At 44.5% G+C, this 14,941-nt stretch overlaps 2 protein-coding genes and 1 long non-coding RNA gene across 5 annotated transcripts; all 3 read left to right on the forward strand.

The window, feature by feature from the left end:
- Nucleotides 1-4,870: 4,870 nt before the first annotated feature.
- Nucleotides 4,871-14,056, forward strand: LOC132463621 (WAP four-disulfide core domain protein 18-like). Of its 3 annotated transcripts, none has more exons than XM_060059914.1 (4): nucleotides 4,871-5,071; nucleotides 5,421-5,567; nucleotides 5,722-5,859; nucleotides 10,828-11,092. In XM_060059914.1, exons 1-4 carry the CDS (start codon nucleotides 4,879-4,881, stop codon nucleotides 10,959-10,961), a joined length of 612 nt encoding a protein of 203 aa, XP_059915897.1. In that variant the 5' UTR covers nucleotides 4,871-4,878; the 3' UTR covers nucleotides 10,962-11,092. The 3 variants fall into 3 exon arrangements, with proteins under 3 accessions (XP_059915897.1, XP_059915916.1, XP_059915906.1); XM_060059923.1 differs by lacking the exon at nucleotides 10,828-11,092 and adding an exon at nucleotides 13,701-14,056 and having other exon boundaries at nucleotides 4,882-5,071; XM_060059933.1 differs by lacking the exon at nucleotides 5,421-5,567 and having other exon boundaries at nucleotides 4,880-5,071.
- Nucleotides 6,630-7,060, forward strand: LOC132463750 (uncharacterized). The gene is made up of 2 exons (XR_009527137.1): nucleotides 6,630-6,681; nucleotides 6,745-7,060. It is a non-coding gene; the product is annotated as an uncharacterized LOC132463750 (long non-coding RNA).
- On the forward strand, nucleotides 11,819-13,275 carry LOC132463705 (whey acidic protein-like). Its single transcript, XM_060060024.1, has 3 exons — nucleotides 11,819-11,972; nucleotides 12,271-12,402; nucleotides 12,945-13,275. The coding sequence occupies exons 1-3, from the start codon at nucleotides 11,879-11,881 to the stop codon at nucleotides 13,184-13,186; spliced, it is 468 nt and encodes a 155-aa protein (XP_059916007.1). The 5' UTR covers nucleotides 11,819-11,878; the 3' UTR covers nucleotides 13,187-13,275.
- Nucleotides 14,057-14,941: the final 885 nt, after the last annotated feature.

The raw sequence follows: 14,941 nt of genomic DNA on the forward strand, positions 1-14,941 counted from the left end.
AAGTTAGCGGTGGGGGGCTAGGAGGGGGGGGGGGGGGGGGGGGGGGGTTCGGATTGGAAACCATGGAGACGGTTCCTTCCTGCACCACAACGGATCGAGATACCGCCGGCGTTCTGCGTTCAGGTGAGGGCCGCCTCCCTCCCCCTTCAATAGAGGGGTACCCCCGCTGGGTGACTGCTGCGTGGCCCCGGCCCCCCCCCCTCCTCCCCAAAGAGCCCCCCCTCCTCCCCAAAGAGCCCCCCCTCCCCCACCCAGGAGCCCCCCCTCCCCCCCAAAGAGCCCCCCCCTCTCCCCCAAAGAGCCCCCCCTCTCCACCAAAGAGCCCCCCCTCCCCCCCAAAGAGCCCCCCCCTCTCCACCAAAGAGCCCCTTGTCTTCTGTAATTTAGACGAGAGCATCTCTTCTCCCTCTCCTGCAGTCGTTTGAGGATGCCTGGAGGGCTGGGGGGGTGAGTGTCTGGGGGGGGGGGGGGGGGTGAGTGTCTGGGGGGGGGGGGGGTGAGTGTCTGGGGGGGGGGGGGGGGTGAGTGTCTGGGGGGGGGGGGGGGGGTAGAGTGTCAGGGGGGGGGGGTAGAGTGTCAGGGGGGGGGGGGTAAAGTAGGACACAAAATCTGATTGTGTCTCGGGGAAGCCCACTCGGAGCGGGAGGGACATTAAGGGGCGGATGATAGGGCAATTGAGTTTAGCATAGAGAGGTCAGAGGCAGGGTAATGCAGAGTGTGACGCATGATTAACTGGGGGAGACGCCCAGGGGCGGGGCTTAGGGGTCAGGGGGCGGGGCTGGCCAGACACACTTGTTTTGGGACTGTGGTAATATGAAGGGAGGGGGGGGGGGGGGGGGGCAGGGGGAATTATGGTCATTCATCACAGAGCCTCATGAGCCAAGAGATGATTGCTTTCCGGGGGGGGGCGGGGCTTCTCACTGCGCGGAGACAGATTCTAAATCACATTCAGATCAAGGCCTGAAATCGGGTTGTCTTCATGTAATTATTGGATGCTGTTCCTTCACATGCCCGATGTATTGAACTGAGCTAGAAAGGCTGTATTTGTCCTCTTCTTAGAGAGTATACATTACACAGGCAAATAATCTGCTCCTTATGGCACAGGTACATCACTGAGCGTAGCGTTGAGGCCATTCTTCATCATCCATTCTTAGACGGAGATGTGAATGCTTTACAGTGCAGTACAGGTCCTCACCGGAAACATGCTAATATATGCTAATGCGTCATTATTTCATCGGTACATCCCACTGTACTCTTCCCTTTGTCAGGACAGCATTATGTGGCGATCATATCGCCCGGCTATTGTTCCCAATCCCGTCCCAGCTGCACACTCCTCTCCTGTCACAACGCAAAAGGCACGCGGCGGCGGTGCGGCGCCCTGATTAACGTTACGGATAAGCAGCGGCACAACTCAATCAGCGGGAGCCTCCATTGTCTTAACCAGCCCCACATTGTCTTAATACATGTTTCTCCCCCCCCCCCCCGACCGCCGAGCGTGGAAACATATCTTCCGTTAAAACATTGCATTTCCGTATTCACCGTCAACCAATCAGATCCCTGAACCCTTTCGCCCCGGCGCTTTCATTCACCCATTCGAGTATTCACCACTCACGACGGGAGCAGATACCGATCGCTGCCACCGTCTCAAGGACATGCAGCGAAATAATCGAACTGACCCAGCGCTGTGCGAGGAGAAAAAGACCCAGCTTCTCCATGATTGCCTTCCCAAGGGCATGCGGATCCCTCTCCCTTCCCTGGCAGAAGGACAGGGAGACGGGGAGCAGGAACAGAGCGGCAGGGAGGGGGGTGTTTAAGCTGTGGCAGCAGAACTGAGGGGTTGGACTAAGAGGGCTGATTACGGTCCCACGTTCACGCAACGCAAGAAGGTTACAGACCCCTTCAGTCCTTGTGGACTCTCCTTACGTCCCCCGCAAGGGCCGGACCTGTGCCTCCAAAAAATGTTAACCTTCCGTCGAGGCGACGCAGCAGCAAGATGCCTCTGCAAAGACTACTCCCCCATCAGTCAGCCACGCCTTCCCACGTCCGTTGACTGACGGAGGTAGTGGGCATGTAGGGTTAAGAGGCAGGGAGACTAAAGCAGAGGCTGCAGCGAGGCTGGTGTCCAGCAGGGCACTGGGTCCCGAACTCTGAATTAAGGGGTGCCACTAGATTGTCATCAAGACGTATCGTGGGCCACCTCATATGCGAAAGGGAAAACTGTATAAATAGACGTGCAGAGGCTGAGCAGAGAGCGCCAGTGCCCCCTTCCTACGCAAGTATTACTGCAGAAAAGACCCTGGCCAGTGGTAAACAGTGAGAGTCTCTGGAAAAGCTCCATGTGTTACTTAGCAAACACAATTGAACACAGAACCTCAATGGAAAAAAATTATAATGGAAAATATATTATGGAACAAAAAAGTGACTACTTTTTAAATAATAACAAGCCCTACTGTATTTACTGAACAATATGTACGTTATCGTGATTATTTGATATATTAATGTCAATTTCTCGAGTTAAAGAATAAAAACAGCGTGTACCACCTGCTACGAGAACCAGAGGCTGAAGCCCGCCACACTAAAGTTTGTCTCTGCTCAGTTAACTCGTTTTTTGGAACCACACATTGGAATTGTAAACAAATATAATACATTAATAGTGTGGGTGTGTTTGTCTGTGTGTACTTGTACATACACATGTTTGCAGGCAAGCATCAAAGTAAGCCACAGGCATGACACGCAGAACTGATAACTAAATGATGAAGCGCACCATATCTACGTCTACAGACACTGAGGCCATCTCAGCAGCACGAAAAGCCTTAAGCTAACATGGAGTGGACTGCAGAGCTAGCCGTATGCAAAGCAGAACAACAGCTTCACGGACATGTAAATTGCATGGCCTTTTTCATTCCTGAGGGTAAAATTACTTCTCACTGCACCCTGTATAATAGCCCACAGGACTCTCTCTGTTTGAGGGTGTTGGGGTAACCTGCCAATCACAATACCGCCAAATAGCATACATTTACATACTGACTTTGTATAGCTTGGTCTGTAAGCCTTTCTTGCAATGTAGGACTATGGCTAACTCATCTGAATATATATATACCGGTATATGTGTTTTTTTCAAATGTGATCTATGTTTAGATGAAGTAACTTACTGGGTTTAACGTGATCTCAGGCCATTTACCAATTTGAATGAAGAAATGTGACCGTCAAAAAAGAGCGACCGTGTTACTGATGAGAAGACAGCCATCTTGCGGCCATCGAGGGTACTACAGCCTTACGTTTCTCAAAGTGCATGATTTCAGCAAACAGCGTGTTGATAAATTCTCTCTACATATACAATTACACAATGACATCATCCATGATTGTTTTGAGATACAATGCACACAATATAGTACGATTGAGACTTCCATGTTTGCTAATCTATGCAATCATAGACATTTCGTAAAAGAAAAGTAGGTAATTCATTGATGAAAGTAAATTATGCTGTGCAGTGCATATGTCTTGTCAGAGTGTAGCCTACCAGATTGCCTGTGTGTGCTTTTACCCATATCCCAATCATGTGGTATTGAATCAGATAGACAGGGCAATCTCAGAGCCAAAGAGAAGTGGACAAGACCCCCATTTGGAATCCAATAACATGCAAAGCTGCAGTGTCATCGCTTGTGTGAACAATCAAAGAGGCTACGCTATATCTAGGAGCCATATCTTCACTGTCCTGCTGGCCTGTCTTCGGTCCTTCCCCGACTTAACAACACAGAATGGATGAAAGGATGCAGAATGGGAACAGCTTTGTCTCACTATGCGGGCGAGATCTTACTGTGTAACTGTTTATTGGTTGAATAGAGAGTGATGGAAACTTTTGGCACATCTAAAAAAGGATACGTGTTGTATGTTTTCAAACCGTACATTTGTTTGCTGGATTGCAGAAGTGTTGTCAGACTCACCTGTTCTGCATTGGCACTTAGACAGAGAAAAGCCCTATGCCCTTTAAAGTTTCGAAACATTCATTCTAGGCTGCTATTGCCCCGACTGTACAGGCAAAATATGGTCCTCAAGTTACGCGCAGAATTCAAAGGAAATAAAATCTGCCTAGGGTTTGGTTAGTCCTATTTGGGACATTGGGCAGAACGCCAGAGACAGCAACAAAAATAACCCGAACACTAGTCATTTTGTTATCAGGAACAATTGGCAAATATAACATCGGATCAAATTTGAAATAACGAGGAGGACAGAGATGTGCGCACCTGAGCACCCCCCAACGTACCTCTGAACCAGCTAAGCAGCAGCGCTCACAGTCCCAACTGGTCCACCGCCGTGGAGTCGGCGTGGTCTCCTCCCCCGGTCCGCTTCCAGCCCCCGGAAGGTCGGGCAAGGAGTGAGGCCTTGGGCCTGCCTGGACTAAACCTGCTCGCAGTTCATGATGGAAAGTCCTAACACACGTTTGAATTGAAGACACTTCTTGCATCGCTTCGTAGTTTGATTAGGGCCATGGTTTGCGATGAGGACTCCAAACATGGCCGCACTCTTTGCCCGTATTATTTGCTGCTGCGTCCATGGGGAATGCTGCCACCCCAGGTCGCCATGTGCATCGCAGTTTTTATTCTGACAGCTGACAGCGACGGCGTGACGAGAAAGTCCTGAAAGTTGGCATCGACCCTGGGAACCCTGATGCTGACACACTTGCAAATAAATCCTATTTATAATCGAATGCGAATATCAGAACATCCACTATAACCGTTAGAATAGGTGATTCATTATTATGAATTTCATAATATGGATAATTTCATCAACTATTTCTCTTCTTCTTTTATTTGTATAACCCTTGTTGGGGACATACGGGCACAAGGACCCAGCGGTCCCCGGCGCTGCCCTCAATGCATGCTGAAGTGTAGGGTCAGACCTACACGTTCCCACTGCCCAGTGGGAGCCGTATTGGTCGTGTTGAAACGTGTAAGCCTTGACCTACACATGAAGATGAAGTCATCCGTGCTCAGTGTGTTGACTATTGTAATGTGTGCGTTTTTCAGCACGGAATTCAGTTTCGCCACAGAAACGAAAGAAAATGTGACAGGTAAGTTTTGCCTGGCTGTTTTTATTTAAATTTTATTTTTCGTTGTTTGTGGTTTAACTGCTACATGTGTGCAAGGATTTAATTGAACACAGCTAAGGCAACTTCTTTGCATGCCTTCGCTGTGTTGTTAAATTAAATGCTTGCCTACATTTAACAGTTTTTTGCCTACATTTTAACCAGTTTTAAGACATGCCCACATGCACGAAGGCAGTTGAACTCTGTCAACTGTTTTCTACGACTTCATGGGAGTGTATGTCGGACATAGGCCTACTCGGTGACTTTTTTTTTTGCGACGGTTTTGTCAAGTCTCCGTGCCATGGCTTCCTACTAACGCTAAACCTCTCTCCAGTCGCTTCTCCAAAACAGGGTCAATGCCCGCGGGCGCTGCCGGACGAGGAACCGTCAATCAGGGGCTGCACACGTGACCAGGACTGTCCCGGAGGGCACAAGTGTTGCGTGTTTGATTGCGGGGCTGTTTGCGTTGCGCCTGCTTTCAGTAAGATATCTAGTCGGCGTCCACGGATTAGCTTTTTTCTTCTTTTTTTTAAAGAAAGTAACGTTAATGTCCAACTCTGGTGAAGTCCTAGAGAGCAGTTGACCCCGGCGCCTGCCTTGTGTGTGTGCCTGTGTTAAAACTGTTTCTTCCGAAGGGAAGCCGGGAGTTTGCCCCCCCAGACACTGGGGGGTCGGGATGTGCGCCGAGTTCTGCTCTGAGGACAACGACTGCCCCCACCATGAGAAGTGCTGCTCCAATGGATGTGGACATCAGTGCACGGCCCCGTACACAGGTCGGATACCAACCCCCCCCACACACACACACACACACACACACACACATAGACACACTGACGCACACACACACACACACACACACACACACACACACACACACACACACACACACACACACATAGACACACTGACGCACACACACACACACACACACACACACACACACACACACACACACACACACACACACACAAACACACATGACATATACACACGCACAGACACATATATACACACACGCGCACACACATACAGACATATATACAAACACACACACACACACACACACACATCTATACACACATATATACACGCACACACACACACATACTGTATACACACACACACACACACACACACACACACACACACACACGCATATATACACATAGACATATACAAACACACGCACACACACACATGTATACACACACGAACGCACACATATATACACTCACATACATATATACACGCACACACACACACACACACACACACACACACACACACACACACACAGATGTATACACAAACACATACAGTATATACACCCACACACACGCCCACGCACGCACACATATATGCGCAGTTGCGCACACAAACAAACACACACACGCGCCTGCGCACACATCTACACCCACACACACGCACACAAATATACACACACATACACACACACACACACACACACACACACACACACACACATATAATAATAAAAATGATAAAAAAGTATTATTATTGTTATTATTGTTGCCACCACATAATGCAGTAGGGCCGAGCTCTTCGAGTGGCCAACGACGTGCGTCGCGACGTAGGTCGCATTGGTCGCGACGTAGGTCGCATTGGTCGCGACGTAGGTCGCATTGGTCGCGACCTAGGTCGCATTGGTCGCGACGTAGGTCGCATTGGTCGCTGTGTTGGTCGCTCTTCTGGCTGCCGTTTTCTCGTCCGGCTGCCGTTTTGGTCGCTGGCTGGCTCGGTCGCTCAAAGTCTATGGGCGGTCCTTAATCAGTTAATTTGCATGTTATTAACGGGTTTTTTGCGACAGTTGAAGTACCAGAAAGCCATGCTATCTGGCGAAAGCTACCTACAGCTCTTTATTGCTAATATTGTTTTAATATTTTTATATTGAATTACAGTTTAAAATGATGAAATCGTTGGTCTATCAGTATCAATAAAATACATAAGTTGTAATTTGGGGCGTATTCAAATAATTTATTTAATTTTATTTTATATCTTATATATAGCCCATATATTTGTTTTGTTAAAGGTCATTGAGCCTAATAAGGTATATTATGCACAAAGTTCTTCGTTCTAGAGCGATATACTTTAATATAAGAACAATAGTTTGAAATCAATGCTACAGTGGCGCAAGCTGTGGTACAAGTGGTAGTGACGCTAAGTTATTGATCCTGAAGGCCGGTGTTCTATTCTCTCCACGGACTGATTCATTTTTGCTCTTTTAGTCAAACTTATTGACGCAATCGGCGTCTTTCATTTAACATTTTTGTATGATTTAGTACGATGGTATGGTATGATAATTATATGACGGGCTGCGACGCTGGCTGGTGTCGGTTGGCTGGCTGCGACGACAGGCCAGCCGCTGGCTAACACTGGCTCTGGCAGGCTGACCGACTAGGTCGCGACCATAAAAGCGTTGTGACCCTTTGGGCGGCAAATAGGTCGCAACCAGTCAGAGGTATGGCTGAATGAGCGACCTGTGGCAGCCAGCCATTGTCACCATGGCTGCTACCACAACCAAAAGCCTATGTTATCAGTTAACATCTCATTGAACAGAATAAATATAGGCTACGTGCGTCAGTGTAATAAAAACGTACATGCAATAATATATAGCTTAGATATTGATAGACCAATATGCCTTTTTATAATATAAAAATAAATAGGCCTTTTGGTCTATCCATCTATAATTAATTTTAAATTAACTTTGTAATACAGTGATGCGTATGAATTTGTATTGATTATATTGTATAGCCTTTTCTTTTTTAAATGTCAAAGACTAATAAAATATCCTATGAAGCAAATTATAGTGTAGCCTAATATAGTTCTATAAAAAGTGTAACGTGTCTATCATAAAAGCCACAGTGGTGTAATTGTTTATAAGTGTAACGATGTTCATCATGTAAGCCACAGTGGTGTAAGTGGTAGCGATGCTAGGTTAGTAATCAAGGGATTATGGGTTCGAATTTATTCACAGTTAGATAGATTTTTGCTCTTTTAGTCGTACATACAATAATACAGGCCTTTAGAAGTAAAGACAGAGCAGGGCTGTCAGTTGTCCAAAAAGAACTCAAACAACTTCTCACTAATGCAAGATAACAACAAAGGCAAACAATGGAACATAACCTCCAAATGTCAAATACAAAAAACACTTTGGGACACAATGAAATCAGTCACTAATATGAACCCTGTAAAGAAACAAATAATCACCCTGGACGAGCACCAAAAATCAAACGAGTTGAATGACTTTTACCTGAGATTCGACAGTCAAAACTTCTCTCAGGAGTGTGACAGGGTTTTGCAGTCCCTGCCAGACACTGATGACACCTGCTGCCTGGAAGTCGACCCGACCATTATCCGCCGTCTCTTTAGTAGAGTACGTACGGGCAAGGCCACAGGCCCTGATGGCCTGCCAGCTTTTTTTACTCAAAAGCTGTGCAGAGGAACTAACAACAGCATGGTGTCCAATATTCCAAAAGTCACTTAACATTCACACAGTTCCAGCTCTGTGGAAGAAGTAAATTATAACTCCAGTGCCTAAAAAGCCCTGTGCCACAGAAAACAAAACAATGATTTCCGTCCCGTAGCCCTTACTTCTATTGTTATGAAATGTTTTGAAAAATTTGTTGTGTCACTGCTCATGAAGGATGTTGAGCCAAAGTTAGACGTGTACCAGTTTGCGTATAAGCAGGAATGCAGTACTGATGATGCAATCCTTTGCACCTTGCACTTTATTTCCAAGCACCTTGAGAATACAAAAGCTTATGCTAGAATTTTATTTGTAGATTTCAGCTCAGCTTTTAATACAGTGCAAATTCACATACTATTAGAGAAGCTCAAAGACATGAGTGTAAACCCCACCTTGATCAAATGGTTTTACTCTTTTTTAACGAACAGAACACAGCTAGTGAAGGTCAACAGAACACTGTCAGACACCAAACACTGTAACACAGGAGTCCCACAGGGTTGCGTTGTATCACCAACACTGTTTACGTTGTATACCAATGACTGTTGGACTGTGCACCCTAACAATTATATGGTGAAATTTGCGGACGATACCGTGCTCCTGAGCCTTCTACACAAGGATATGGACCCCTCTGTGTACCAGGATGAGATAGACCTATTTATTAAGTGGTGTGACACCAACCATCTCATTCTAAATGTGACCAAAACACAGGAAATGGTTTTGGATCCGAGGCAAGTGACTGACCATGAGCCAGTGGTCATCAAAAATCAGAAAATCACCCGGGTATCCTCATGCAAGTATTTAGGGGTTCATATTGATAATCTTCTCTGCTGGAAGACACATATTGAAAACCTGTGCAATAGACTGCAACAGAGGCTATATTTTTTGCGAAGATTAAGATTGTACGGCGTAAGCAGCCACATCATGATGATTTTCTACCGTGCCATTGTAGAGAGCATCCTTAGATAGGGGATCTCCTCATGGTTTGGCAACCTAACCGTTAAGCTGAAAAGCAAACTGGCCGGCATGCACAAAACAGCAATGAAAATCGTAGGGAGGAAAGAATATGAGCCTATACAGAGCATATATGAGCAGGCAGTTAGGAAAAAAGCAAAGAAAATTATTTCCAACTCCCAACACCCACTCTTCCCTGAATATGAAACCCTGCCATCAGGGAGAAGACTCTGTGTGCCGCTATGCAAATCAAACCGCCTTAAATTATCATTTGTTCCAGCCTCCATTAAGCTGATGAACAATGTGCAATAGAATGATGTGCAATAAATAGGTTAGCACTTTAGCACATAGTACTTTAGCACATAGCACTTTAGAACTAAGCACTCTAGCACATAGCACTTTATCCATAAGTTCTAGTGAAATAAACACTTACACTTGATCCCCATACTGTCGATTTCTATGTAATACAGCGAGGCGCAGTTTAAGTCTATCAAGCCCCATGTTCTCGATGTTAAAATGTTGGTTTGTCTGATTGTGTTTGTGTCTGTGGTTGTGTTTTTGTTCTGTTGTACTCTTGTGTGTATGTTAAGAAAGCAATGATGCACTGTGCCCAAGACAAATGTCCCCACGGGGACAATAAAGTTGAACCTTGAACCTTGAACCTTAGGCTATGTATAATTTCGAAAATACATTATTTCAATATGCCCCAAATTACAACTAATATATCACTCTATAACGAAGTGCTTTGTGCATAATGTACCTTATTAGGCTTAATGACATTTAACAAAACAAATATATAGGCTATATATAAGATATAAAATTCATTATTTGAATACGCCCCAAATTACAACTAATACATTATATTGATACTGATAGACCAACTAATTTATCATTTTAAACTGTACTTCAATATAGAAATATTAAAACAATATTAGCAATAAAGAGCTGTAGGTAGCTTTCGCCCTTTCTGGTGCTTCAACTGTCGCAAAAAAACCGTTAATAACATGCAAATTAACTGATTAAGGACCGCCCATAGACTTTGAGCGACCGAGCCAGCCAGCGACCAAAACGGCAGCCAGACGAGAAAACGGCAGCCAGACGAGCGACCAACACAGCGACCAAAGCGACCTACGTCGCGACCAATGCGACCTAGGTCGCGACGCACGCCGTTGGCCACTCAGAGAGCTCGGCCCTGCTCACATAATGCTGAGTCATACAAACTACAGCCATTAACCCCAAATGATGGCAGCTGTAAACAATGTGCACCAAACTGGGCCTCAGAGTCTCTCCCCCCGGCCCTCAGTGAAGCCTGGGCGTTGCCTGGCGCCCCAGCTCACCAACATGTGCGCCGAGTTCTGCTACCAAGACGGCCAGTGTCCCGGGGAGCAGAAGTGTTGCAGGACCACGTGCGGCCACGCCTGCAGCGAGCCCTGCTGATTGGACGAGCAGGGCCGAGGTTTCAGCGCTGGGCAGTGTTCTCCGGTGACTGAAGACGAGCGATGAAGAAAGTTGTTTTTTAATCATCGTGTTATCGGGAAGGGTAGATGTAATAAATCTTGGATACCACGTATGGGTTGCTGTTCTTTATTGACCAACTTTAGCTTTATTCAGCGGACCCCTAAACTCGGGGCTTGGTGTAGTCCGAAATACAAACCGCCATGTGTATGACCTGGTTCAGAACTACGTTGGGGGGGTGCTCAGTGTATTCCTGATAACACAATGACTAGTGTTCGGGTTCTTTGTGTTGCTGTCTCTTTTACAGCTGGCGCTCTGCCCAATGTCCCAAATAGGACTATGCATATATTCACACCACATATAACTATTGGACTTAAAATAAACTTTAAAGGTGTAATTGACCAAACAACGTTTTTTAAGTATTATTGATGATCGAAAACCGTTTTTATGAGAAATTTGATTAGAACAGAGTAAAGTAAATCTAACCCTGTCGGTGTGTCATTCATTTCTAAAATATGTTGACAGACTCCAAATATTGTTTGCGTGGCTGTACAAATGAAAGTGTGTAGCGTATATAGGGCTTAACATTGAACACACTGACACACTTATTGTAGCCTATAATGTGAATGCTTATTTTACATGCATCTTAGAATACGTTAGTCATTATTATATTACATTAGGCCTTCATATATAGTACTAGTATATAGTACAATAATATAATAATTATATTATTATATTACTTTGGGACTAGGCTATTTTTCCCTTTCGGTTGCCGGGGACGTTCAAACAGCCACGCCTCTCTCAATGCCTTGGAGAACCGGTCCTAAACCTATAAATCCTTCTGCCGCGCAGTGGAAGCTTTATTGGTTGCGTTGCAACTTGAAAGCATTGACCTAGACATGAAAATGAATTTCTCTGTATTGAGCGTGTTGACATTGGTCTTAATCTGTGCGTTTTATTCTGAAATGACCGTTGATGCACGACCTGGACAAAGTAAGTTTGTTGCTTGTTTTTATGTAGCCTATTCAGTGGATCTATTTGACGATATTGTAGGGTTTGGTTTTATTCCGGATTGGGAACGTTTATAGCTCAACCCCTGATTGCAGAAAAGTTTTCAAATGTATTGAAATTTGTGTCCCCGGTAAGCAGGTCTCCAAACAGTTTGGTGCAGAAATAATATGTAATCGATAGGCTAATATATAATTCACGGTCAGATTTAAACGATCAGCACGCGGATTAATTCAATGGATAGATTAAAAATTCTAAAACTTTGACTTTCTTTCAAATGTAGAAAAAGGCCTTTGCCCCCCTCGCCAAGGGTTTGGGCTGTGCGCTGAGTTCTGCAGTGGAGACTATAACTGCCCTAACGATCAGAGGTGCTGCTCCAATGGATGTGGACATCAGTGCACTGATCCTTACATAGGTTGGACACACACACACACACACACACACACACACACACACACACACACACACACACACACACACACACACACACACACACACACACACACACACTCTCTCTCTCTTACATATTCTTTAATTTTTGATATATTAAATGTATTTTAAACTTGTATTGTATACTATATTGTTATGATAAATTAGAGATTATTATTATAAGTAGTAGTTGTATTAGTAGGCCACTATTACTTCACTACTACTTGTTGAGTGGTAAGGTATAAAGTACATCAAAGTGTGCATTGCTTAGATCTAAAAAATAATTAACGATAAAATAATAATAATACGAGGAACGAGGAACCGTCAATCAGGGGCTGCACACGTGACCAGGACTGTCCCGGAGGGCACAAGTGTTGCGTGTTTGATTGCGGGGCTGTTTGCGTTGCGCCTGCTTTCAGTAAGATATCTGGTCGGCGTGCACGGATTAGGTTTTTTCTTCTTTTTTTTTTAAAGAAAGTTACGTTAATGTCCAACTCTGGTGAAGTGTTAAAACTGTTTCTTCCGAAGGGAAGCCGGGAGTTTGCCCCCCCAGGCACGGGGGGGTCGGGGTGTGCGCCGAGTACTGCTCTGAGGACACCGACTGCCCCCACCAAGAGAAGTGCTGCTCCAACGGATGTGGACATCAGTGCACGGCCCCCCCGTACACAGGTCGGATACCAACCCCCCCCCCCCCCCACACACACACACACACACACATATACACACGCACAGACACTTATAAACACGCACGCACACACACACACTTATAAACACGCGCGCACACACACACACACACACACACACACACACACACACACACACACACACACACACACACACACACACACACACACACACACGCTCTCTCTTACATATTCTTTAATTTTTGATATATTAAATGTATTTTTTAACTTGTATTGTATACTATATTGTTATGATAAATTTGAGATTATTATTATAAGTAGTAGTTGTATTAGTAGGCCACTATTACTTCACTACTACTTGTTGAGTGGTAAGGTATAAAGTACATCAAAGTGTACATTGCTTAGATCTAAAAAATAATTAACAATAAAATAATAATAATAATAATAATAACAATAACAATTATACAATTAGAATAAAAAATATAAAAACACTAAGTTGTGTAGCATCTTAACCTAACTAGCCTTGTTGTGTACGGGGAATGGTTTAACCTAGCGGTTGTTACTGCTTGGCTCTTGGTTCTATGAACATCCTCACTGTACACATTAATATATTGTTGCTTCTCTTCCTGATTTCCCATAGGATAGAGATGCAGCAGCGGAGGTGAAATGTTTTTTCCCACTCGCACATTTTTTTGCGAGTGGGAAAGCGCACCCTGCCGGGAGGTTTCTATAAGCGCCTGCCGGCACCAGAAGGGTGTAGCCTACATACAGTACCTACCTACATTTGTGCACATTGATTAGCAGGGGCAACATGGAGAGATTGAACATAATACATTTAATCTCTGAATAACATCACTGTTATGTTTGACATTGCTGCAAAAATGCATGTTATGTTACGCATGTTTACGACATGCCATGTTCTCATGTACTCTTGATGTGAGTCGCGCATGCTTGAGTTAGTTGGTTGAATAAATGGAGAAGGAAGCTCCGACTAGAGCTCTGTCACATCGCGTCTTTATTCATACCACATAACAAAGACTACAACAATCGAAAAGCTCCAAAACAAAAGGTTTCAGTAAGACTATAAAGAGCCCATGCCTATATGGAAAACGTTTTGGGGCTCTAGTCCATAATGGCAACGCTATTGAAATTGTTCCTAAATAAAAAATCCTCAAAAATTAGAAGAGATATATTTTTAGGTGCATAGGCGAAACACTGCTCTTTCTATGGGCAAATATACTGATTGTAAGTTGCTTTGGATAAAATTGATTTTGGATTTTGGCATTTGCTTAATGCTCTAAATGTAAATGTTATTCTAAAACAATTGCTCATAAATAATGTCAATTTTAAGTTAAGTTATCCTTTAGTGACTTAATTATTCTTTCAAATATAGTAAAACCAGGCCGCTGCCCCGGCATGCCTCATTTGGAGATATGTCCACCTGTTATGTCCTGGGATATCTCCTGCTCTTGATGACTGCCCTAACGATGAGAAATTCTGAAGAAGAAGATGAAATCAAAGGAACGTAGTCAAATTGCAACACAGGGTCATTGGCCCGATATTAGAGAATGCAGATGCACATTAGACAAAAACCCTGAAATGCTGCAAAATGTGTATTTACTCAAGTCGTTTGTCTTTTCTCCCGGGACTTTAAAGTACTTAAGTAATTAAAGTACTACCCTGTTTTTTTCTGTGTCAGCTGTGTTCCTGTTGGGCCTTGGTAGTAAAAAAACAAAAAACACACAAGCCACAACATGATGGATTCCGATCCATGCCATTCACACTTTCTTGTTCTACTTCCTAATTCTTATTGCCTTGAGTGCATTAATAGCTGTAGTCTAATTAAATCTGTCTCAGGGCATCATAAGTTTAGAGAAGGTG

Source organism: Gadus macrocephalus, chromosome 1, assembly GCF_031168955.1.
Source record: "Gadus macrocephalus chromosome 1, ASM3116895v1".
Lineage (NCBI taxonomy): Eukaryota > Metazoa > Chordata > Actinopteri > Gadiformes > Gadidae > Gadus > Gadus macrocephalus.

What these genes read in the sequence shown, in the direction of transcription:
- LOC132463621 (XM_060059914.1), top strand. Translation starts at nt 4,879, where the DNA reads ATGCTGAAGTGTAGGGTCAGACCTACACGTTCCCACTGCCCAGTGGGA. An exon ending in AACGAAAGAAAATGTGACAG is followed by an intron (nt 5,072 to 5,420) that starts GTAAGTTTTGCC and finishes ACCTCTCTCCAG; the next exon opens with TCGCTTCTCCAAAACAGGGT. An exon ending in TTGCGTTGCGCCTGCTTTCA is followed by an intron (nt 5,568 to 5,721) that starts GTAAGATATCTA and finishes TTTCTTCCGAAG; the next exon opens with GGAAGCCGGGAGTTTGCCCC.
- LOC132463705 (XM_060060024.1), top strand. Translation starts at nt 11,879, where the DNA reads ATGAAAATGAATTTCTCTGTATTGAGCGTGTTGACATTGGTCTTAATC. An exon ending in TGATGCACGACCTGGACAAA is followed by an intron (nt 11,973 to 12,270) that starts GTAAGTTTGTTG and finishes TTTCAAATGTAG; the next exon opens with AAAAAGGCCTTTGCCCCCCT. An exon ending in GTGCACTGATCCTTACATAG is followed by an intron (nt 12,403 to 12,944) that starts GTTGGACACACA and finishes TTTCTTCCGAAG; the next exon opens with GGAAGCCGGGAGTTTGCCCC.